Source organism: Anopheles marshallii, chromosome 3 (assembly GCF_943734725.1).
Source record: "Anopheles marshallii chromosome 3, idAnoMarsDA_429_01, whole genome shotgun sequence".
Classification (NCBI taxonomy): Eukaryota; Metazoa; Arthropoda; class Insecta; order Diptera; family Culicidae; genus Anopheles; species Anopheles marshallii.
The window spans coordinates 70,193,166-70,217,785 of NC_071327.1; the positions used below are offsets into that span (position 1 = coordinate 70,193,166).

At 46.1% G+C, this 24,620-nt stretch overlaps 5 protein-coding genes across 5 annotated transcripts; 2 read left to right on the top strand and 3 right to left on the bottom strand.

The window, feature by feature from the left end:
• Positions 1-4,753: 4,753 nt before the first annotated feature.
• On the bottom strand, positions 4,754-9,583 carry LOC128710807 (scavenger receptor class B member 1). Its single transcript, XM_053805660.1, has 6 exons — positions 9,403-9,583; positions 6,383-6,474; positions 6,091-6,312; positions 5,732-6,016; positions 5,054-5,648; positions 4,754-4,977 (listed from the first exon to the last, which is right to left on the bottom strand). Exons 1-6 carry the CDS (start codon positions 9,581-9,583, stop codon positions 4,754-4,756), a joined length of 1,599 nt encoding a protein of 532 aa, XP_053661635.1.
• A 1,672-nt stretch (positions 9,584-11,255) lies between these two features.
• LOC128713495 (suppressor of cytokine signaling 6) lies at positions 11,256-12,515 on the top strand. Its single transcript, XM_053808354.1, has 2 exons — positions 11,256-12,142; positions 12,221-12,515. Exons 1-2 carry the CDS (start codon positions 11,256-11,258, stop codon positions 12,513-12,515), a joined length of 1,182 nt encoding a protein of 393 aa, XP_053664329.1.
• A 685-nt stretch (positions 12,516-13,200) lies between these two features.
• Positions 13,201-16,741, bottom strand: LOC128712131 (ubiquinone biosynthesis protein COQ9, mitochondrial). Its single transcript, XM_053807026.1, has 4 exons — positions 16,693-16,741; positions 13,591-14,270; positions 13,307-13,516; positions 13,201-13,239 (listed from the first exon to the last, which is right to left on the bottom strand). Exons 1-4 carry the CDS (start codon positions 16,739-16,741, stop codon positions 13,201-13,203), a joined length of 978 nt encoding a protein of 325 aa, XP_053663001.1.
• On the bottom strand, positions 14,383-16,345 carry LOC128712130 (uncharacterized). The gene is made up of 2 exons (XM_053807025.1): positions 15,622-16,345; positions 14,383-15,551 (listed from the first exon to the last, which is right to left on the bottom strand). The coding sequence occupies exons 1-2, from the start codon at positions 16,343-16,345 to the stop codon at positions 14,383-14,385; spliced, it is 1,893 nt and encodes a 630-aa protein (XP_053663000.1).
• A 1,122-nt stretch (positions 16,742-17,863) lies between the features above and the next one.
• On the top strand, positions 17,864-24,252 carry LOC128715670 (F-actin-uncapping protein LRRC16A). The gene is made up of 19 exons (XM_053810580.1): positions 17,864-17,978; positions 18,099-18,196; positions 18,284-18,334; positions 18,449-18,577; positions 18,648-18,731; positions 18,791-19,179; positions 19,256-19,541; positions 19,618-19,695; positions 19,762-20,648; positions 20,722-20,974; positions 21,044-21,219; positions 21,290-21,452; positions 21,534-21,605; positions 21,790-21,810; positions 22,067-22,328; positions 22,428-23,213; positions 23,281-23,340; positions 23,614-23,909; positions 24,160-24,252. Exons 1-19 carry the CDS (start codon positions 17,864-17,866, stop codon positions 24,250-24,252), a joined length of 4,299 nt encoding a protein of 1,432 aa, XP_053666555.1.
• Positions 24,253-24,620: the final 368 nt, after the last annotated feature.

Consider the following 24,620-nt stretch of genomic DNA (forward strand, 5'->3'; position numbering starts at 1 on the left):
ATACCACACGCCACACAGCACCACGCCGCATGTGGAAATGTGTATGTGCTTTGTTGCCTTTTTTTTGTTTTTTGAATATTTATTGTTTTTTTTTTTATTATTTGTGAAAAGAGAAAATTTGCCACCCCTGCAACGGGACGCCAGATAAAAACAAACAAAAAAAGCTTCTGAGATTTTGCTTCACATGGGTCGATCGCAATTGTGAAAGGATCCCCTTGCACGTTCACAGATGAGTCATATTACGTTACGGCAAAATATTGGAAAGCACTTACACAGCTTGAAGTTGCGCCTTCCGAGAAACATGATGAGTTTGGTCTCCGGTTTGTTGGTTCTCCGTGCAAGCGGCAGCTGATCCGATCCGACCGAGGTGACGAGTACGAGACGAGTAGGTTTCGGTGAGCGGGAAAGGCCCCAAACCACCAGACGGAGCTGCTGGATGATGTCAACACCACCTTGGACCGGAGATGCTTGGCAACACGCGCAAGACACGCACACTGGAGGTTACGATCACACTTGATCCTAGCGCATAGGTAAAGGTCACCGCGTAGGAGACTAAACTGACTGACTGAACTGCTTGCACTTGCTGGTGAACTTTGCTTTCGAAGCGAATCGAACTCCGGCCCACAGCTACACGGAAGCGGATGAAAGCTACGATATATTAAAACAAACATTAACGTAAAAAAAAACCACTGATATTGGTACGTGACGTCAGAGAGAGAGAGAGAAGCACAAAACAGAAAGAAAATCCGATAAAAAAAACATCACATAAATAGAAAGCTTTTTGGCAAATTGGCAAATAAACCGGAAGCAAGAGGAAGTAAAGTGGTTTTTTGAATGGAGGAAACAAACACACGTACGCACACGAGCACATGAACAAAAAAAAATCTCGATCGATGGTAACGCTAACACACACCATTGCACAGACTTTTACATTAGGTCAATGATGGCCCTTTTCCATTTTTGGGCGAACGTTTGAGAACAAGCGCAACCGAAGATGACGGCGGGGATCATCACACGCCGGTAACGCCGTTACTTCGTTACCGCACCAGCGTAACGCTTGGACTGTGACCGAATTTTACGTTCACTTCAAACATCCGTAACGGGATTTGCGGGAATGTGCGCAAAAAAAAAAAAATAATGGAAACAAAACAGAACCTAAACACAACAGAGACGCACACACTATGGCACTATTCCAGACGATGGGCGGGATTGTTGATGAAGAAAAAGCACAACATAAAAGGGCACATACACACTGGGGCACAACCAAACAGACAATAAAAAACAAAACTCCCCCCCCCCCGCTAACCGGCCACCCGGGTTGTGTAGCGAAAGGCAACCGCCGAGCAGGACTGACCCAGCTGGACGTAAGGGAAAGGTTTTCCGTGCACGTGTGTGTGTGTGTGGATGTGTGTGTGCGTTTGGTGAGACGGTTCCGCTCCGTACGCGGGACTTACTTCCGAACGTGTCGAGTTCAACCAACCGACTGAACCGACCGACGTGCGTTGCGCGATCGCCCATCCGCTCGGTGGTGTGGCGTTTGCGTGGGGGATCTGACCGACGGGATAGATTATGGTGTTTGCTTTCCAGCCACGATACCTAAACCCTCCGGAAAGCACTGTGAGACCATGGCGAATAAATCTTAAAAGCTGAACCTTGTGATAAATTAATCGATTTAATTCGACACAATAATGATTGGCCCTCCATTATTTAGCTGTCCTCACCACGTACGGTTCGCACCATTTGCACTAGAGGGTTAAGCGGTGGTTTCAATGTCCCCCTTGGGCGGAACTTTCCGATATCCGACGCAGCCCGGAGGTCGAAACATTGGCGAACCGAGTGTGTCTTTCGATTGGTTTCCATTTCCTTACCTTCGGCGTTTCGGCACCCATCGGGTTCGGTTACTCACTCGAGAGACTTCAACGGTGGCCAGGCCGGGGAGAAACTTCAGCCTCCCGAAGCCGTCCAGAGTGGTGTGTTTGCTAATTGTGAAGAACGCTGTTTGCTTTGCTTATGTACTGCCGCACCGTGACGCTAGCCAACTTTTGACCAAGCGATTCGGGAAGCTTGGCCACTAACTGCACTGCACACCGTTTTCGGCGAAGGAAAGTCCCAAGGCAGGCAGAACACAACTCCACGCTCAAAGCAACCCGGCATCGTTTAACGGTGGCGCGTGAGCAAAATGTGCTGATGAATTATACAAAAATGATAATGGTTTGGTTTTTTTTATTTTATTTTGCTTGCTCAATATAGTTCATGGTGAAACTTGCACACATAACGTAAAAGACCAAATACAGACACGTCATAATTGCGTCCTCTTGCACCCACACGCACACACGCCCAGACATGGAACAGAAAATCGTGGCTTTGGCGTTTGGTTTAGAGAAAGATGGTTGTTGACTATATTAGAAAGGTTAGCAATATCGACGAATGCTAAATGTATGCATATTCGTGGGAGTGTATGGAAAGTTTCGGTTGTGTTTTTTTGTTTTCGTGGGCAGACATTACGTGAACCGTCGCACATTGATGCAGGGATGCGAAGTAATCAAATGGTTTTAATATAGCCCCTTGCGTATTATCTTTCTAACTCTCCATTTTGTGGGATTGGTTTGAAGTAATACAAAGATATATTAACAACATCAGCAGATCTTCGACTACCATGTAGGGCATTTCTTGGATATATGTAGCCATTGTTGCCAACTCCTGACTACGAAGGAAGGGTTCTGTTAGGAATTGGTATCAGAGCTGTCCTGTGTAGATAGGCGAGACCTAGAGAAGGTCTGGTAGTTGCTTCTGGAAATTACCGACTGGCAAGACGTTGGAGATGTTCTTCAAGAATTCAATTCTCGAATAACTCCAGTAGGAGATGTTCTTCAAGAATTCAATTCTCGAATAACTCCAGTAGGAGATATTCTTCAAGAATTCAATTCTCGACTAACTCCAGTTGGAGATATTCTTCAAGAATTCAATTTTCAAATAACTCCAGTTGGAGATATTCTTCATAAATTCAATTCTCAAATAACTCCAGATATTCGTCTTCATATTCTACTTCACAACCTCTGGCTATGGCTCCATGATTTTCTTACTTATCCGGCGCTACAACCGCTTCGCTGTCTTGGCCTGCTGCAGGAGTCCTCCAATTCGCTCGCGGTCGAGCGTCTTCGTCTGTTAATCCATTATCCCGGCCTTTCTGGTGGACGCATCAACTCCATCACTCCGTCCTCTATGGACAACCTAAAAGGACTTTACGGGCAGGGTTGTCCGGTGTAATTCTCATGACGTGACCAGCCAACCGGAGCCGGGAGAGTTCGTTTTAAGACAGTAATTATAGCCGCTCCTCCATTGTCCTTCCACACATACGGAGCCATAAATCCTTCTGAGCATCTTCATTTCAAACGCGGCTAAGAGGGTTTTATCAGTTTTGGATAGTCTATATCTCAGAGGTGTATGCGAGTACTATATGAGTTCTATTATAGTCCCAGCTTCGTTCGTCGCGACAGGCGCTTTGAGTAGACAAGTTTCCTCAGAATCCTCACTCCTCTGTAGATAAACCAGTTGAACCAGTCTCAACCTCAATGTTGTTGTCGGTGCTGACTTGGATGGCTTCGAAAGTGCGCCTCTATATCTGGGCCGTATATTCTACAGCCGTATATTCTGTTAAGCTTATGGAGAGTCGACACCTGTACTCAAATCACGCATGCATTATTACGAAGCTAAAGAATCATTACATTTGCATATTCCAGAAGAAAAAAATAGTTCCTCAAAAATATGCAAACATGATGAGATATTAGATCATCAACAAGCCACCGTACGAGGCAACACAAATACCCGGCAGTCTGTTCTGTTGTCTTTCTTTCCAATCGAACAATGCGTATTCGATGCATCGGATACGATCAGCTTTATATCCACACAACTGCAACGAATTTGTTTTATTGCCTGCATTGTGGTACGTCACTCTACGGCAAACGGCTTGGCTATTATCATTATCTATTATCAGACCGCCACCGAACGGTTCTCAGCGGCAGCAAAACGTGTACGGCGCGGAGGGCCCTGTAATACGCAGTACTGAAACAATCTGGCCCACTAATAGCTTAGCGGTACGGGGCTGCTACACGCTGCCGTTGGGATGCAATGCAGCGCATCGAGGCACGTTCTGAAGCGATTTTTTTCCCCCGCTCCTAGCGCATCGCGTATCAGCAATCAGCGGCAAGATGGCGAGAAAGGGGGTGGTGTTGAAGCAGGAAAAACTATCGCACTACACACATACGGATACGGATTAGATCGGGCTAAGACGCTTGGAGGGATGGGGGATGGGAGAGGAGGTTAATTTACAAGATAAAGCAAAAAACAAAAAAACAAAACAGATACAACTACGTAAAACGTATTCTAGCTTATTTCTTACTAAACTGGCACATCTAGTTGCGCACTAACGCGGAGAGAATAGCAGGGCAGGTGGGGGCTATGAGAACCCTAAACCTCATCTTAAGATAATAAAAACGAAACGTCTAACGAGGGCACTTGTAGCTGCGTATCAAACAACCTGCTGTTCGAATGATTCGAACACTGAGCGTACACCCTATGCCGATTACTGCAGAAGGGCACACACGCGCCATGGAGGCGGCATTACCGAACGGGTCTTACTCCGTAACGCTCAGCGAATTTGTGAGTATTCATAGTGCAATTAGTGTTGGGCAGGAGCTTTTTCGGCGCGATACTCCACCAGCGTTTCGGTTTACGCTTACGAATCCGCTGAGCGTTACTTTTTCCTGGAACTTCTCGCATGGTAGTAGCATTTGGCAATGAGCAGCACGAACGAAAGCACAAAGATTGCCAGCGTACCGACACGCAGTGACATCTGGATCGCGTTCGCACTGTACGTGCTGTGGTAGATCATGGCGCGCAGCTCGTCCGAGATGACACCCGGCACAACCTCCAGCCAGATCACCGGTAAATACTGGCCCTCCTTGAACTTTTCAAGTCCTGCAATAATGACAGACGCGAAACGTTACTTGCTTTGGCGCTTGTTTTGAAGATCCTCGCACGGAACCTCGCTTACCGGAAACCATGGCTGCCTTCTGCACCTGCACGTTGATCTGGAACCGTGACGCACCGTCAATCGGGAATGCTAACCGCGGGTGCACGTCGGCGTACGTTTCGTGCTTTTCCTGTACCGGTTCCACGCCCTCGATCGACTCGATCAGCTGCCGATCGCCGGTGTAGAAGTGCGGAAACGAGGCGAAGATGGGCGCACCCATCGAACAGCCGGTTATGTTGAACAACCCGCTCGGCGGGCACGATCCGGTGTCCAGATGGCAGTAGCAATGGTTCGGCATGTGCTCGTCCGGATGCGAGAACACGTTGGTTGGAATTTTGTAGCGCCACGCCGGGATGCCGTCCAGTGCCGTCACCTCACTGTCGTAGACGAGCGGGAACTTTCGGCACAGCGACTTGATGAACACCTTGAGCGGTTGCTTGCGGTCCATCAGATGGGGCGGGAACTGGGACCCATCGGTACCGCCGACATGATCACACTCGTCCGTGTGCCACAAATCTTGCCGCGGCTTACCGTCCAGGTGTTTGATAATGGCCAGCTGCTGCAGACTAGATTCGCCGGAAAAGACGGTGAAATTCTCCGCACTCGTACCGTTGCGCTGGGGCGAGAGCAGAAGAAACAGAACAACACTTATAGACGCAACTCGCTGTTGGACATCCGTCAACGCCGGATCGTACTTACTGTCATTAGCATTCCGAACTTGGACGTTTCGATTTCTGTGCCAAACATGGATTTGGCGAGACTTAGCAATTCGTCCTCGTATCCCCACAGCAAGGATTCGACCGGTTTTTTGATGAACGCCGATGAGCCAGCCGTACTAGCGGCGACATTGAACGTGATTTGATTCCAGGTGCCCTCCACACGCTTCTTGGACACACCGGTAAGGAACACCACGTTCGGTACCACGACCTGATCGAACGGTTTGCCTTTCGATTCCTCCGGTAGGTACTGAATGTCGCGATACTCCTGCCGAAAGCAAGCAAACGGACAGAATCGTGACTATTGCCGGCGCTGAGTTGGAAGATTGCTCTTGCACTTACCCGGTATGAGATGGTTCCGTCACCGTTGTACGATACGTTCACCTTCTTTGCCGTTTCTTTGTAAACGTACGGGCCCAAATCTTCCACCCGCAGCTTGGACGCTTTCCCGTCGAGGAACTCCTGCGCGTTAGTGTAGTTAAATACGTGCACCTTAAGTAGCGGATACACGGGCGGTCTGGCCCACCATTCGGCAGCAGTGGAATTTTCCTTAAGTATTAATTGCTAAAAACAAATGAAGAAAGTGTTGGATTAATGATTAACGGTCTAAAGCAACCCATTTGGTCTCAACTACCTTTAGTAGGGAATTGTTGTACATGTTGGTGCACCACATGATAAAGAATCCAATTGCACTCGCTACAAATACTAGAAATAGAACGGCAAATACTGAAAAGCAGAGAGAAAAAGTCATAAGTATGTGAAGAAAATTGTTATATTAAGACTGCTTACGCATTCGTAAAAAAGTTGATGGAAATAGAGAAAGCACTGTTGAAACATTTAATTATCTAAAGTTCTGTCCAAACTCCGATCCGATTGCGATTTCGAGAATACGATCAGAGCTGACGGAATCCTATTATACACATCAGACAAGATGTTCAATAGAATGATTGGTCTAATAAGTCATTAGAATTGGGCCGGTCATCTCAGTCTCAGCTTTGGGCAGTGTACGTAGGTCAAAGAAGCGAAAGAACTGGGATGAAGTTGTTGTTGACAATGTCGTTGCGATATCACATCCAAGTATCTTTACATTTGGCCTAATAAATCAGGATCCTCCTCTTATTGTGAGGGAATAATATCCGAATTCATGATAAATTCTTGAAGGAAAAAAAGAAAATCAGGAAGAACTGACAGTAGAATTGAGTAAATTACTTTAATACGCGCATCACAAAGACAAAGAATTGCCAAGAAATCGGAATTCCCGGAGGAATCTCCGGACGAAACAGAGTGAAACCTATCAGGTTAACTGATGTTATTAGCTCTGCTCATTTATTTAAGAGTTTGAGCTAAATTTGGTCAATCATTAAAGAGTTGAAAGTACAAATATCGGTGGCGGATCTAACGGAGTACGCTGATATTAACCTAGGATATTACCCCAGAGAAAGATGTAGTGTAGGGTATTGAACACCAGCTTTTCTGAAATTAGACACCAGTGGGGCCTCAACTACCATTCCACCCTGGGCTTCCAAGGATCTTGATCCACTAAAGAAAAATATACTTAGCTAAGCAAACTCCAGTCTCCCCTAAGGCAAGACAACGTATATAACTAATTGTAAAACTTCTCAAATAGTTCATTATTAAAAGTTACTGGAACTGGAAGGAAGACGCTCGAGAGGTTAATTCAAACGCTGATGAGAATGATTCCTTGAGTAACACTGATTGAAGGAGGTCAAAATGTGGCGGTGAGTTTCCCAGAGAATTCAATCCTAATAGTCGGCTTAAACGGCTTAAACCTATAATATGACCTACCTTTATGGCTACGAGATCTAGACGAATTATTCAAACCAGCGTCAATGGCGTTGACGAATAGCTATCATTTTTTGACTACTGCATGCACTAAGATCATATCCATGGGACAAGAGGCTTAGGTTGATTATATGCTTTAAATGTGTTTGAACAGATATCCATCCATCAAGAGACAAACCCTTAGTCTAACAACGATTTTGTAAATGGCAAATCAAAAGGCCTGTGGCTGTCTAACCTCGCACACACAGCTATTAATCACTTATGGCGCTTGATGAAAGGATCCAAATTATTATCAACAGCGTGTTCAGATGCGTGCTTAGTGACCTTTCGCAGCCTTGGTACAAGCGCACAGTAGCGGCAAACGACTGATTATCGCACGAGAACCATTCGCAACGCTACTCCTTTGTGGGGAAGGATTTTGATGTCCCCTCCACACAGTGATTACGGGTTGTTTCAGCTGATCGATCCGAATGAACCAATTCGTACGAGCATGTGTCTTCCTTTTTTTTTTTTTTCGTGGTACATTCAGCGATCACCAAACACCCAGAACTATGTGTGTCATGTACACACGGTCGTAAAAAAAAGCATTTCTTCCGATTCCGGAGGAGCGTGGCACGAACAAAAGGGTATGTTTTCAATTTCCTTGACATGACTTGGGGTCTACCGGCAAGATCAACGCTACGCGATAATGCTCGCCCATTTTGCACTCGGCGGGCAAAATCTCGTAACACGGCGAGGCGAAAGAAAACAAAAAAAGCAGAATGTGCACGGTTTGAGGCCGCTGCCGATTGTGCACAACCGTCGCCGCGAGCGCCGGTGACGACCCAAAGTGCACGGCGCGGCAAAATGGCGTCACCGTATCGATTGGTGAGGTGATCAACGACATTTTCAGTCAACCATACAAAGGACTTTTGTTCCTAATTGAATAGCGGCAGCAACGCTGGGGCCCGACTTAAGCAGGGTGTAATCTAAAGCTTCACATACTTCCTGCTAGATTAGAGGCTAGTGGCCAACGACAAGGGAATCAAGAAGCTTCCATCATCATTACACCTCGGCTGAACTCGGCTGCTGGTCGGCGCTGCTCTGCACACCCAAGATCACATCACCTTGACCCGTAATGTCATGTTTTCGTGCACAAAAATTGATATTGCGTCCTGTACGGCGAATGTAACAGTCCCGAATATGGATCGCCCATATCACCGATTGTCGGCCGCGTTGTTGATTAATCGCTGATGCTGTGACGATCGCACCGCTGAAAGCTGCGTTAAATGTGGACGTGCAAAGCGCCAGGCACCGGGGGCACTTTAACGACTGGAGCTTCAAGACGGCTCAGGCAAATAGTGATGATTTGTGCGCGCGTAGAATCTAATGCGGAAGCAAAAATGTGTCGGTCTTAAAACAGCAAAATAATACACACCATCAAATCACAGCCGCACTTGTTCGTTTGGTAATGATTTCACGAGGCGAACATAGAGCGAGAGAGAGAGCGAGTGAGTGTTGAGCATGAGCAGTGAAACGAGTACGATCGCGATATGAACCAACCACGCGCATTTACGTTTCACTTTCGACGACCGTCCCTTATTTTTTTTCGGTGCCCCGAACCATGATAAATCGAACAGATAAGGCGCCAGAGGTCAGGCGCAGTTCATTATTTAAATCTACCACTTGGGAAGCCATCACATTTCACCTGCCATTTCAGCTGTCAGGCACATGGTCACACCAGAAGACACCAGTGCGTAATCAACAAATCGTACGATGGGCACTGCGAAACACGCTCGCGTTCGCCTGCAATCGTTCCAACAATGTCTGCTGCCGGTGGGTAGGAGGTTGAAAATGTAACACTCAACTCACTAAGTATTCGGATGCACTGGTTCTCTTTGGCATCTTCGCCGGAACGCTGCTCTAGGTCGAGGTAGTAAAGTATGGTGTTCAGCGCACTGGTTCTCCTTTTCAGCGGTTTCCGTGGCCGATCGGTTTCGGAGATGGTCGGGATGACCGTCTCCGGGCTGTTGAAGGCAACCATCTCGGGCATGTTGGCGATTCGAATGCGGCTCGGTAACGTGTGCGTCCGCGGTACCGTACGAATGGATTTGCCGCACTACGCTGACACCCTCACGGCACAGCGGCACAGTCAACGGTTGAAGCACTTTCTTCCTATTGTGCCCTTAATCAAGCGGGGGCCAACCACGGGAAGAACTAACGACTCGCACAGACCGCGCACTTGTCGACTCGCAGCACTAGACTGAAGTCCTTAATCTATTCTTTGAGCACTTTTGATGCTTTCTTCCTCTAGCGGCCTCCGGGGCTGTTAACGCACGCCGAACGCCTTATCTCTTGCCGCGGGGGAACTGTATTTGTATTGGTCAGCTAGACTGATAACTGCGCAAGAAGGGAAAAGAAATAGCTCAGCATGGAATTAAGCGATCATCGATTGATGAGCCCTTCATTCACAAACACACAGCAACGACCGTTACCGATAGTGGCTGAGGACAGCGACTCTGGCACGATCGGATACTGCAATCCATTGGAGCAAGCATAGGAGAAACTGTTTTCTTAATGCTCATTGAAGACATCTTGAAGAACTTCTTCATTGAGCACGTTGTAATTGCACATTGTGTTCAAGTACAGTACAGTAAAAATGTAGAAACTATACTTAAATGATCTTTTAAAGATCTTTGCCATAAGCAATGCAATAGGCCAATAGGTACACTACACTATCGTCACTATTATGAAATGGCTTAATCGATGTTTTAAAAGGTTTCATTTTTTCCCATTGTGTTCCATACTCCAGCACAGAAGATAGACGAATTTGGCATCGATTTGGAAGTAGGTTGGTGAACTCGACTTTAAGTTAAGTAAAATATGAGTAATCTATAAATTCGAGGTCCAATTAGTGCGGTCCGGTGGTGTATTTGGTAGCGACGTCAATCTTCACACGACAAAACCGGTCCAAAATCCAATCTCCCGTACGCAGAATGTCCAGCTACGGGTAAAGTCAAAGAAAACGTATTAAGGTTGTTGTGCCAATGATGAAGCAAAAGAAGTGAATCAAGATGCATGTTCTAGTGATTGGACAACAACAAAAAGATCGAAAATTTGCCGAATCAATTCTTCTCGTTTTAACGATCCACTAGGCCAAGTCTTGTAGAGTGACTAGCTCCTTGCTCTTCCCAATCCTACAGCATACGTGAATTGGTCAAAATATTCACGAACCCGATTTGCACACAGATAAGAAAATAAATTCGATGTAAAATTAAGTTTAAAAACTTTGAATAAACATGGTACAAATAAGTAAACATGTACGTTACAGCATCAGCAATTTTTTATGCTCAATCTCCACAAAGCAGAATATTTGAAATATCGTGCAAAGAAAAGGCCTTTTCGCTGTGTTCGTTTGAGAATGTGGTTGTCGAACCCTGCAGACATATTTTTTTCTCTCTGCAACCAGCTTCTGTCATATTTTCGCTCTCCGAAACATTCCGATATTTTTCCGTACATTCTCTATCAACAAGAATGGCTTCAACGTTGGCCCCGTAATCCAGTGCAAGATTTACGGACCCAGCCAAACAAAACTCCAAACCTAAAGCAAAGCAATTTCTAACCGTGGTGCTCAAAAGATTTAGCTCTATCTAATGTGAATATCGTTCCTTTTGTGTGTGCTTTCGTCGCTTCAGTACGGCAAAGACCGAAAGATTTTACCATCGATGACAATGGAGCAGGAGACGGACAGCGTCACCGTCGCAGCGGAAGCTTGTGGACGGCCCAACACCGACCGAATCTCGAAAGCGGCCACCGCTCCCCGTACATCGTCGGTGGACGGCATTTGTCGGTTCAATTGGTTCCTATCGCTCCGAAGAAAGCGGTCCTCGTCGGCCACGACCGTGGTGGTGGCCACAGCCCACAGCAAGAAGAACGACAACAGTGCGGGACCTGTCAAGGATGAGTTGTTTACCAGCGATGAAAACAATCACAACAGTCAACACGAAGGTGGTAGCGTGTTTTACACCTTGCGCAAACGGTTCCAGAAGAAATTTACCTCGGTCAAAGTGAAAGCATTTGAGCCGAATGTGACCAGCACACTGGGGGCGACAACCACGACAAACGCCAGCACCGTAAACACGCACTGCAACGATACGAATCGCTGCAATGGTATGGCACAGGATCGACTTCCGGCCGATACGTGTGGAAGTGATTTTGCGCGGATCGTTATTGAGCGGCATGCCCAGAATCCGATACGGTTTTCATCGCCCAACGCGAACCTGCCTGTGATAATGAACAGTAGAGATACTGAACCAAATACGACCGAAGAAAGAAGGCCATCGTTGGTGGACCCATCATCCGTCGCCGCCACGACCGACCAGAGCGCTCCGGACATGGACGACATGATGGCACAGATGCGCATCGATCTGCTACAGTACGGTTGGTACTGGGGCAAACTGACACGATTGGCGGCCCAGAAACGGCTTGCCCAGAAGGTGAACGGGACGTTTCTGGTACGCGATTCACAGACCGAAAAGCATCAGTTCACGGTCAGCTTTCGAAGCTCCGCCATAACGCTGCACTGTCGTATTGACTTTGAAAACAATTACTGGTAAGCTTTCTGCCCTCGACCCACTATGTCCGTGTTCACTAGCAGAATGTTGCAATCCGTGATTCTTCCTTCCTTCAGGTCATTTTCAGGCTTAACTACACCCACACCATACAAAACGATGGTAGACTTGATACAGGATACGATGAAAAAATCTGAATACGGCGTGATAGGTTACGTGAAGCAGGACACAACCTTAATGCCTCCGTTCCCTGTCCGTCTTACCAGGCCGGTCAACCGATTCTATGAAGTTTCCTCCCTGCAGCATTTATGCCGGTTTATCATACGGCAAAAGATTGATGCGAAATCGATCGACGAACTGCCACTGCCGGAAAAGCTGAAGGAATATGTCGAGGAGAACTTCTACGATCTGTAGGTTAGGCATTTGGATAATTGGATGGTTGCGTTGCATAACTGCGAAGGACAGCATAATATCCTTCGTATCAGTGAAATCTCAATTAGGTAACATCCAGCATTGGTTCTCAGTGCGAGTTCGACATCAGATGAAGAAGATGAGCGGCCGATTGGAATACACTCTGTATAACATGATCACGTTTCAAACAGTACGTTTCGTCATCCATAATGGGCAACAAGCACTACAACCAATACTATTCGCTCCATTCATCTTAGCAAGGTAGATAAATTCCAACCCGGAAGATCCGGATAAAGTTCTTTGCGACCTTAGTTGTCTTCAGAAACGAGAAAACACTCACACACAAACACATTACGTGTACATAGATAATTGTCCTTGTCACGATTGTATCACCAAAGATAAAAAGAGAATTGATTGATTAAACAATAAAAAAAGGAGTTCTAATGTATGAAACTAACAGTGCCGTTGGGAAATTTCCTGTACTACGAAATTTTAGCCAGTTGTTAGGTTTAGTTCTTACCATTTTAATTACTTGATTCGTTTATTTGTGTCATTCCTGAGCCAAAAAAAATGGTTTTTGGTATACTGAATGTAATGACCGTGAAATGGCTTTGACTAACTGCGAGGAACAGCTTCCTTTACGGCCTTGTCGGATCTCATATTCTGTGTCCAAACACGTCTAGTCATATCATCGACGATCAAAGTTTAGCCCCAGAATGTTTCGTGCCTGGAACGATAGGAAAGCACCTTCAAGATTAAGATACATTCTAAGTTGCTAAACAATTCCAGCCTACCGTGGTGAAGGCCGAACCAACGGCATTCTGCAGGTGATGCGTGGCATCTTCGGATTTGACCAGAAATTCGTGCACCAAGCTAGCCTCTTCCATGCGACGTTCGAGAAATTTCCACGTTTTTTCAAACCCAACCGAAGTATCCTGCAACATGTAAAGCTCCGCTGTTTTGTAGATACACGCCAACCCAATGCGTCGTGTGTACCAGTTAAACTGAAATGGTACAAAAAGAGCAAAATAAGAAAACTTGCACGTCAACACAGGTACGCCGGATGAAGTTCCCTTACATCGACCGAACGATCTCCTGCGTAGTAACAAATGTCGTCCACTAGCGTTAGCACGTTCGCCAATGAGTGTGGTGCGTTCGGTGGCAACGCCATCAGCCCGAGTGCCTGTGGCCAATACTTCAGGTACGGTTCAAGCATACGGAGTCGAAATTCAATCGCTTTGCGCGCAAAATCGGACGGATTGGGAACCTTTTCCACATCCGCCGTCTCTTGCTTGAGGTAGTCGATGAGTTTTAGATTGCACTGCTTGTAGAAATGGTGCACGAGCTCTATTCCGCCGCGTGGAAACAACCCGTGGCTAACGCTTGGATAGTTGACTGCTTCAGCTCCCTTTGCAATGGCCTGTTTCGACCAGCCGTGTGATTGTACAAACTCTAGCGCTGCATCCAGGATCATTGCCTTTGTGCGTTCCACAGCGGGATCGGCCGGCTCCTGGTCGTCCGCTGTGGATGAAAATGTGTCGTTATGTGCTGTGCCGGTACTCGTACCAGTCGAACCAGCTGTCTGTTGTTTTGCATACTCCTGCTCTTTCTTCTCTTCCCGTGCTCGGAAATCGTCAAAACTTTCGGTCGCCCTCTGAAGAATTCCGGAGCTTCCAAAACATCTGCCAGGAATCGTACTCACGGTCTTGGCAGTTTCAGTCTTCCCGATCACTCTAGAATTTGACAGCACATTTCTACCTAAAATAAAGAATTTAGATAAACTAGTTAAAAAAAATGTGTGCGAAAAAGGTTGCAATTTATAATTATGTAAACAAAAAAACGATTTTTTAATCTCTGTTTCAAAACAAATTTATTCAATATCCATCGACTGCTTGGATCCGCTTTTATCGGTAGTACGTCTCATTTGTTCAATTGCTCCATTAACTCTAGCTAACTGGAAATCCAACATATCCAACCGCAATAGCATTCCCTGACACAGTTCTACCTTTTTCTCGCTAGTCATAACCGGTGGCAACTCTCCGTTTAGTGTGCTAATTGTAATCTCGGCCGATTGTTGCACACCCACCGTTGCTGGATTATTGTCTTCCGCAGTTACTTTCATTTCGTTTTGATAATGCGCACGGGTCAAATCAATAGCCTTCCTAAGCTCGAGCAGAAACTGTTTCTCCAGCGTAACGTAATAGTCCCATATGTGGCTCCTGTTGCGTTGATCAGTCTTCAACAGTACCCACAGTGCCGACAGTGCACTTGTAATGCTATAGCTACTATCTATCAGATCCGTCTTGACGCCTTTCCTCAGCACACATATATGGTTGGTGAGCATGTCTTGCAAAACTTCCCCACTGTACCATCGGACGAGGCGTTGCTCTTCCATTTTCTCACGCATATCACCGCTTATCAAATCCTTATAGACGGTGATCGCATACGCTCGTACCGAATCGTCTTCGAACGTTTTAAGCATATGCGCCACAATCATGTACCGGCCTTCATCGTCAAACGTGTGAATGTAATCTGTTAGCACGGTTATGCCAACATCTCGGTTGCGCACACTTCCCGATCTTTCCAATGCTCGAACATACCGCTCGCAGAACGTGCTGTGGATTGGTGCCCCTAGGTCTCGCGCGCAAAGTTTGACTTCCTTTACCGAATTAACCAACGCTTGAGCTAATCGAATGCCCTTGAAGTACACGACGGTACGTTCGCCGCTCAGCAAAATCACAACGTAGCGCAAACCCTGCTCAAAAATATAGCGGCGCTGGTAAATTTGAGGCACAGTATCCGGTAGTAAACCTTCGCTGAGCAAAAGATAGAACAACACAGCAAACCCCTCCGTTGTATACGTTTCGTGGTACAGAAAACAATCGTTGTTTGCTTTCTCTTCGGAATCGGTTTTCTTTCGCTTGCTTTGAAGATTGTTACGTTTTTCACCGTACGGTAGCAGAAACAGTGGATCTTTCACGAGCAGCATAAACGATCTGATCATGTCTTCCGCTACTTGGATCGAATAGCTTTTGCCGGCTGAAATGAGGTGAATTGTTCTGAAGTTAGCATGAGGAAGATCTATCGGTACGCGTTCGTCGATGTTTACCTGGTAATTTCGCCGGACGGCGTAACGTTTTTCTCGGTTGCTCCATTCTTTGCAGTTGCAGAATGGGAAAAAGTTTCCCCATTAGCCGTAACAAGAAACATATCAATGCATTTTTCTGCGTTAGACTTGAGTCGAAGAATACATCGCTTGATGGCTGATTGGCCAGGTGTTTAACGATCGGTTCCAGAAACAGCAGCAATGTGATATAAAGTTGCAACAATCGCCGGATGGACTCTTCACACTCCAACAGATCTTCTTCCCGCTCCTCCATATCCTTGTTCAGCACTTCGGGCAGCGGAATTTTGTCCAAATAGTCAATGATTGTTTGAAACACCCACTCCAGACAACGGGCACGCTTTATCGGAAGGCGTAAAACGGAAATCTGCATTGTTTTCAGTATGCTGGTGAACACCTCGTCATTCGAAGTGGTGCGGATTTTTTCCATCAATTCGTACAGCACTTCCGGTGGGCTGCACTTTTGAGCTACACGGTTCAAGATTGTTTCCGTGGCCGAATACAGTTCGGGTTTATTTTCGGCATTGGCATCGGTTAGATTGCTGGCTATCAGTGAAACCAGATCCATCGACTGGAGCTTTATCGCCGTATCGTTTGCCGGATCGGCAATGATATCAATGGCTGATTTGTAATCCTCTTCATTGAGTTTTACTAGCACCGATTCCAGCACATCCATGGTGGAAAAGACCGGGGAAGGTGCCGACGCCATGTGGGAGAAAATTGACGCTACCCAATTGCTCAATAATGTGCAATGCTCAGATTACAGCACTCAGGCGTAAAGCACCAGGCTGGCAGATATGTTCCGATGGTGCGGACAACTATCAACGTCGTAAGACTGATCTTTTCCACTATCTTACAAATATTTTACTAAAACGAAGCGCTTTGCTTTACCATGCTTTCACTGCACAAAAATTCTACCGAGCAAAACAAACACACAAGAACCAATCGCGCCCCAGCAGCTGAACCCCTTCGAACCGTTTACATGGTGCAACGAACGTCATTCGCTTACGAAACAGTTCGGCTTTTCTGTACAACGACGGCCGTATCTCAACTTACCTAAGCTGTAGGATGACTGGCGAAAATGGAAAATTGCACGGGGAAACATATTTTATCTACCCGGGCGCCGTGCGCTTTCACTTCCTTACTAGAGTTGCTAAAATTCGAATGATCTCGAGGATGCTTTTCGTTGAAATACTTCCATCAACACCGTTTGACAGCTGTGCTGAATGAGTGCTGAATGCTGAAGTATTTGTACACCTAAGGGGAGAATTTAAAAAAATAAGGGACTTTTTAAAATAAGCAGAAACATCCCAAATTTCGTTGATATACCGTCTGCATCACAATTCTAATGCTGCGTTTCTATTTTAATTTACAAAATCATGATTTGCAAACTCCGCAAATTTCACAAGCTTCCAGTGTTCGAAGCGATATCCTAAACCCGTCCACATTTGTTCCGCTGTCAAAGGTGCGGGCTACAGACACAATCAATTTTTTGCATAGGATTATCAAAGATGGTTGTCAGAGTCGTCGCCTATAAATTTATAATCACTGCACCCAGTTTGCACCCCCAATAAAGCACCGAAGGCACCAGGGCTATAACACAAAACGTTAACTATGTAGGTGAAGCTAGTGTCGTGCGGTGAAAGTTGCAGGCTACGTTACGTGCATTCCAAGCGGCTTCATAATGTCGACCCGTTCGCAGCTGACGAAAGACCTAAACGGTAAATAATGTTTGCAAAAGAAAATGTTTATACGCAGCCCACCGTTTGCAGAAACTACGCTTTAAAGGGAAAATTAAAGATTGTAATTTAGGACACACACACACATCGCTTGAAGCCTTTCCGACGGTCCTTTCTTTGGCGAATAATGATGTTCACCCAAGTTTCACCACCCCTCCCATCCCCCTTGCGAGGAAACAATGACCGCAAACCAATCGGTGATGCGATACGAAGCCACAACCCACATAACTGAGCGAGCAGCCTGAGTCATGCTGGTGTCTGCAAATGCACCCAAGCAGCACCGTTTCTGTTATGATGCAATTTCACATATGACTCGTGTTGTTAAGTTGCGACCGCAGCAGATCGTAAATCGAAGACCTATACTTGACGATAGTGGTATCGTATCGATACGTTTGATAAGGGCAGGCTTGATATGGAACAAAGATAAGCTTTACGGTTTCACACGGTGCTCAGGAGGACAGTGTCAATTTGAAGAACGTTCCGTCAACATGCTTTCGAAGCGTAATAGTGAACTCTCCCCTACACAAATAGTTGATAATGCGGCAAAATATTTGGCTAAAGTTTTGCTCATGATTCACCTTGGTGCCAATAAGAATATAACAGGTGATACGTACACCAACCACGAGCTTATTCTCAGCGATATTCTAGTTCCACAGGAAACTGATAGAAAAACACGGGAATTGATAAATTAATACCAGTTTATAATGCTTTTATTATTTCCAGAGAGTGTAAAGACTCTTCTAGGCCGCCACACAAAAATTCTGGTAAAGTACATGGTAAAACTTGAGGTAAAGAGCGATAAAACGGAGAACAGAGTTTTGGTAAGTACATGTAAGCCGACTGTCTTAAGCAACGATAGCACCGCCAACACCCATTTATGGTTAAACTAAACTGGGCCCTGCTTCCAGGTATTCACACCCGTGCGAGTGTATCTGCTTACAGCCAAAGTACCGACAAGGGTAAGTCTATGAGCGACGTGCGCGTCTCGCCGTTTATCGTGTGGTTTGTTCCGATACGGACAAACGATAAGGGCAGTTAAACTTAACGACCCGATGTATCTTATCCCTTTGCAGATAGACTGCCATTTTCACTACCTAGATATACAATCGATCGAAAGTCGGAAGCCAACGCATTTTACAATAACCACCAACGATAAGAGTTACTCCTTTTCAACAATTGGTGATGCTGGAAGTTTCACATCGGTAAGGATCATCAATAAAAGTAGCGAAATCGTTAACTAACCATCGTTTTTTTCGTCTTCCACATCCACAGAATGCCGACGTAATTTTAACCGATCTATCATCTGCAATCAAGCAGATATTCCCCACGGTTCCGCTACGGTACATCATTCGGAAGGTAATTGCAACTGCAACAGCTCTGGGGTGTTAGATTTAATATTATCTTCTACTCTGCAGATCGATGTAAATCCCATCGAGCGTACTTCCATCTTTTCGGACGAATTGCGCCCATCCGATCCGCGCAATGTGGGACCATGTGGTGGGTTCAGCATGCAGTACGCCTGCATGTGCGATTTACATGCGGTCCAGTACCGGGAGGAGGTGGCATGGGACATCGACACCATTTACCTCTCGCACGACGCCCGTGTGCTCAATTTGCGTGACTTTGATCATCTGGAGCAGAAAGATCTGATGGCGATCGTTGCTGCGCTCGAGTATAATACCTTTTTTCGTGGACTGAAAGCGTCCCATACGCGACTGTCCACGGAAACGCTCGAGCGGGTGTTGCAGGTACTGCGGCGATCGCTTTGGCTGGAAGAACTGCACCTGGAATCGTTGGGATTAAAGTAAGTAGATTTTGGCATAAAGCTCCAGAATGGAACACGATTAATCCTTTTTTTTTGTACTGCAATTCCGTTCCAGGTCTGACTTTATACATAAGCTAGCTGTTGCTGTGATATCAAATTCTGCGCCTGCATTACGATCGATTGACTTAAGCCATAATGTTATCGAGGACAAGGGAGCTACACATTTGGCTGGACCAATAGCAAAAATGTCGAAAGGCTTTTCCAAGCTAGCGCTGGCACAATGCGGCCTAACGGCCAAAGGTGTCAATCAGTTGGCTCATTCGCTGTCGTTAAATCAAAACATTTCCAACTCACTAACGTATCTCGACCTGAGTGGCAACATTCTTAAGGATGACGTAAACGTAACGTATCGTTAGAATTAGCGTTAATCCGTAGGTGGGCCTAAAATATATTTAATTTTCAATTCACTTTTTCCAGAATCTGTACAACTTTTTAGCACAGCCTAATGTAATAGAACATTTGGATATTTCGCGTACGGATACAACATTAGAAAGTGTATGTGTATGTGACAAAAACGAATGTAAATCGATTTTTAAAATGTCTCAAACCACCTTTCCACAGGTCTTTGGAGCTCTCTTGCGCGGTTGCGCTACGCATCTGCTGCACTTGAACGTATCGCACAACAATTTCGGTACGAAGAAAGGCAAAGAAATACCACCCTCGTTCAAGCAGTTCTTCACCAGCAGTCTAAGTCTGAAGCATCTAAACATTGCCAGCTGTAAGCTACCGTTGGAGGCACTCAAACATCTTCTCCTGGGATTGGCATGCAACGAATCGACGGCCGGACTGTACCTCGATCTGAGCGGTAACTCGCTAGGATCGCAGGGAGCTCACGTGCTCGAGTCTTGCATTCACGGGGTGCGCGTGCTAGCGAGCCTCGATATCAGCGACAACAACATGGACTACGAGCTGGCACACGTGCTAACAGCGATCGGCAAAAACCCCTCGATTCGATCGTTGTTCATGAGCAAATGCTTTACCGGCATGAAGCTGAAACACATCAGCACTGTAATGGATTCGTTGGTGAATTTAGTACAGAAGGAAGATTTCCAGCTGCAGGAGCTGGTGCTGGCGGAAAATCGGCTTAAAACCGATCTACACAACTTCATCAACGCGCTCGGCAGCAACCAACATTTGCAGATACTGGACATCACGGGCAATCTGATGGGTGACATCGGTGCACGGTTGCTTGCTAAGGCACTGCAGATTAACAATAAGCTGAAAACGATCGCACTCGATCGGAATAACATTACACTGCAAGGGTACGCGGACATTGTGTACGCGCTGGAGAACAATTTCTCGGTGCGCAATATGCCGTTCCCGTTGCATGATATAGCGCCTTGTCTAAAGCAACACCCGGAACGTACAGATGGATTGATGAGAAAAATGCAGGAACTATTGTTCCGCAATGGAAATGGATTCAAGCGCACCCATGGACAAGGTTTTCGGTATGTGTTGTTGTGGACTTCCTCCCAAACCTTACATTAATCCCTTTCCGCTTTAATAACTTCTCTCCAACAGGCTGCAGCATGGTTTTCTGCTCTCATCCACTCACCAAGTGTTGGATAAGTTGGTTGCAGAAACGCAAGAAACGATGTCCTCCCGGCAGAGCTCTCTCGACGGTAGCTTGTCGCGTTTACTCGAGGATGCAGAAAACTGCAAACAGCTGCTCCCGAAGTTGCAAGAATCCGTACGCTGTGATCCGCACCCGATAGAGGTTCGGCTCGGAAAAATGAAAACGGAACTTCACCAATCGATTAAGAGCTATCTGGAGGTAACATGAGCAACATATGCGTGATAGTAGAACCTTTTATCGAAAGAGACCCGCTTGTTCATTCTACAGGAAACGATGGAAACCATGCTTCGTACTGGAATCGAACAGTGTCCCAAAACGTTAGGCTCCCAGGTAGTACTGACCGAGCTACGTAAAGGATGTGCAGAGCGATTGACGATTTCCGAGGAGTTCTTGCAAAGCTGCCTCGTAAACAGTGCCGGTGGGGAGGTGATGAATCGCATCAGGTATATTATGCGCTGGACTCGATTGTAAGCATTATACTGAGAGTTCTTTTATGCTTTTGTATGCCCCTAGTGAGGTCGAACAATCGCTAGCAAGTTTGATTTCTGATCGCGCAACAGACGAGGTGCTGGAAGCGTTAACACGCTATCGCAAGGGTTTGGGCATCGCCGAGGGACCACTCAGCTATACGGACGATTTGCATTCGTTGGATGGTAGCAAACATAATTCTAGTCAGGTACGGTGTTTAATAGTATGAGCACAGGTGGAAAGGCATACAACTTAACAACACATTACTTATTCTCTCCCCTTTCGCTAGAGCACCGAGCCGATAGCAAACTTCGAACTGCGTGGTTTAGATTTACCGAAACTTGGTCTTGATTCACCCACGGTAAGTTTACCCGTTCGTGCCAATGTGCACCATGCAATTGTTGTAAATTGTACCTCATTGTTTTCATCATACTTCTCTACCAACGTTTCAAATTCATTCCAACATTTTTCACCGATTACTTCCATCCCATCTCTTACCACATCGCGCTCTCACACACCCAAACACACACACATACATTCGACAGAAATTGGAATACCTAAACCTAGTGAGTATTATAGCAATAGCGGTCACTACCTTTTTAATGCATGCATCTACCTCCACCCCACCCCATTAATTGGCTGTAGAGTTATTTATGTTGCTCCTCTATGTATTACCTGCATTCCCATGTTAAAAAAGGGGCATGTTTCCCCACCTTCGGTTTCCCGTTGTCCAATGTTCCATGCCCAAGAAATGATTTGTTTTGGTGTGAAGACTTGCTGAACCTTTCGCTAATGTTACGTTTCCACCCACGCACCCGTTAGGCAACACCGCAACTGCAACACAAACGGCGTTCGATCGCAAGAAAGGTACGGCCACAGTCGGTGGTCGGATTGGGTATAGAAAATCTAAGCCTTGCTAACATTCCGGACGTTACCGAAGCGTCCATTGCGAGTGTGTCACGGAGCAGCAGCAATACCAGCGGTTCGAAGAAGTACGAATCGCCGAACGCGAAGGAAGACGAATGTTGCGACTCAATAACGGAGCTTCCGAGTCAATCGCTAACCTTACAGCATTTGGTAAAAGGTAAGACCAAACCAAATATGAATCTAACTTTAGCTTCATATTGTAAAGATAATTACAATAAATTTATGTGTCTGTGTGTGTGTTTGTTCCACATTGCAGGACGCCCGAAGCGTGCAAAAACCCGTGCACCGAAAAAGCCGGTCATAACGGATAGCAGTGGTGTAGTGGGTGGTGGTGGCACGGCAGTAAACGAAGGCATAGAATCATTCTTCCGGCCTGGGTCGGCCACTCCATCCACACTAACGCCACTCGTTTCGCCCACCTCCGAGGAGTGTAGCTCGCTGAGCTTCGTCGACAGTCCAACGTTGAGCCGCGATGATGGAGGCCGCTTTAGCAATGTAACATCCGGTGAAACAACACCGATACTGGAAGAACGTAAACCACTGAAATTGGATCGCTCATCGCCACTGCTAAAGGGCGTTAACTGGACATCGCGTTCCCGCTCATCAGACAACCTGGAGAAAGTATCACCGTCGGTCAACCGTAAATCGCCCCTGGTGAAAGCGGCCACGGAGGTGGTGGAAACGCCGGGTCGCGAATCACGCCCGGTGGATAATGGTGCCACAACAATAACGGGCAGCAAATCGCCTAGCAATGAATCGGTACGCAGTAGTCATCACGTGGAACCGCCGGCACATGGAATGTCGCGGCTTGGAAATGGAACCGGACAGAAAACACCGATCATTTCACCGAAACCACGACCGTGGTCGGTGCTGGGACATGAATCAAAAGCTGAATTTTCCGAACCGTCTGTCGATAGTATCGATACGGATGGGGATCTGGTGCTGATCTCCGGTCAAACGCCCGGAGGTTCAATTGTTGGCATAACGCCCGGTGCTATAAGTACGGCCGGTACGGGTGGAAGTATACTGGGTATTACGCCAGGTAAGGCCGGGAACGAGCGGGCTTGTTAGTCCGGGAAAAGCTTCTAATTACTCTTTCCATGTTGCAGGTGCCGTCATCGAGAAGAAATCGGTCAGGGACATGGCGGCAGGACTAAACAAACTGGGAGGTATGGCTTCGAGCAATTAGATGCTAACACAATTTTTGTTTTATTTTTGCATGTTAGAAAAAAGTTTGATTTTGTTTTGTTTTTTACTTATTTTATTCTTTTTGCATACGATTGCCCTCCGCCTGTGACTTCTGCTCCCTCCCCCCTCTCCCAACGATGGATGACGATCGTTCGTGCACGTGTTTGTGTGTTTGAATTTTTTTTTCGACACTTACTTTCGCCATTGTTACTATTATTTGTGTGTATGATCGTACCGATCTTCCCACCGAGTAGTAGAACTCGAGCGTAATTCGCTGATGCGTAGTTCCATTTCCTCTCACTCGGCATCGGCCGTAATGCGTACCTCTCCGTCCTCGCTGCTAGGACGCAATAGTCAAAAAAGTAGTAGCATTATTAGTAGCGGTAGTACTAGTAGCAGTCCGAATAGCAGCTTTAATAAAAATGGTGATAATGCACTGCCTGGCAGCAGCACTGAGGAACCCGTCGCACAACCGGCCGGAACGCCACCGAAAGACGAAACGCTCATTAAGCGTATTGTGGCTGGAAAAAAAATTACCGCTTTGTTTGAGGTTGGTGTCCGATTCGGTTTAAGTTCTGATAACATTTGTTGCAAACATGTTCATCATTTTCATCGCCTTGTTGTTGACTGTTAAGATCCATCTTAATTATTCCATTCATGACTACTTTCTCACTGTTCGGCACGTAATTTATTCACCTGGTAGTTAATTTCGCATACTAATTCTATCATTTTCACCTGCTTTTAGTTATTTACCATGACACCTTCTTGTTTCATATTTATGTAAATTTTACTTCTTTCAGGAGACACTAGTTGAAGGGCTGCAGAAATCATCACGTAAAACCATGTACAGAGAGTCAACCGTCTACAAGGACGAAGACACGGTCGATGTGTGACGGGGATGAGCTCGAGCTACACATTTCACTCAACTGATACAAATGCAAAATTAGTCTTACTCCAAAAGGTACACACTTAGGAGCATTCATGGAATAATGAAAATTGCGCTCAGGAGCAAAGCATCACGGAAAGGAAAGGCCCGGTAGTGGAACAAGGTTGAGACAAGTCAGTAGTATTTGGTGCGAATGATATATGGATAAGGCAGGGTACATCAGAACGTAGGATTCTTTTATCCCTTTTTTTATATCGTACATTTTTATAGGTTCGTTTTTGTTGATCTACTCTATTCTTTTAACAATTCTTTACAACACCGAGACTCGGCAATGCAAAGACTCAATTCTAATGCGTACCAAGGAAAGTATTATTT

Excerpts from the sequence above, each read along its gene's own strand:
- LOC128710807 (XM_053805660.1), bottom strand. The coding sequence starts at position 9,583 with ATGCCCGAGATGGTTGCCTTCAACAGCCCGGAGACGGTCATCCCGACC. Across the intron at positions 6,475-9,402 it reads CCAGTGCATCCGAATACTTA|TATTTGCCGTTCTATTTCTA; the intron begins GTGAGTTGAGTG and ends TCTGCTTTTCAG. Across the intron at positions 6,313-6,382 it reads ACAACAATTCCCTACTAAAG|CAATTAATACTTAAGGAAAA; the intron begins GTAGTTGAGACC and ends ATTTGTTTTTAG.
- LOC128713495 (XM_053808354.1), top strand. The coding sequence starts at position 11,256 with ATGACAATGGAGCAGGAGACGGACAGCGTCACCGTCGCAGCGGAAGCT. Across the intron at positions 12,143-12,220 it reads GACTTTGAAAACAATTACTG|GTCATTTTCAGGCTTAACTA; the intron begins GTAAGCTTTCTG and ends TCCTTCCTTCAG.
- LOC128712130 (XM_053807025.1), bottom strand. The coding sequence starts at position 16,345 with ATGGCGTCGGCACCTTCCCCGGTCTTTTCCACCATGGATGTGCTGGAA. Across the intron at positions 15,552-15,621 it reads CCGTCCGGCGAAATTACCAG|CCGGCAAAAGCTATTCGATC; the intron begins GTAAACATCGAC and ends ACCTCATTTCAG.
- LOC128712131 (XM_053807026.1), bottom strand. The coding sequence starts at position 16,741 with ATGTTTCCCCGTGCAATTTTCCATTTTCGCCAGTCATCCTACAGCTTA. Across the intron at positions 14,271-16,692 it reads CCAGTCATCCTACAGCTTAG|GTAGAAATGTGCTGTCAAAT; the intron begins GTAAGTTGAGAT and ends TCTTTATTTTAG. Across the intron at positions 13,240-13,306 it reads TTGGTTCGGCCTTCACCACG|GCACGAAACATTCTGGGGCT; the intron begins GTAGGCTGGAAT and ends CTATCGTTCCAG.
- LOC128715670 (XM_053810580.1), top strand. The coding sequence starts at position 17,864 with ATGCTTTCGAAGCGTAATAGTGAACTCTCCCCTACACAAATAGTTGAT. Across the intron at positions 20,649-20,721 it reads ACCCATGGACAAGGTTTTCG|GCTGCAGCATGGTTTTCTGC; the intron begins GTATGTGTTGTT and ends TCTCTCCAACAG. Across the intron at positions 23,341-23,613 it reads AGGACTAAACAAACTGGGAG|TAGAACTCGAGCGTAATTCG; the intron begins GTATGGCTTCGA and ends CCCACCGAGTAG.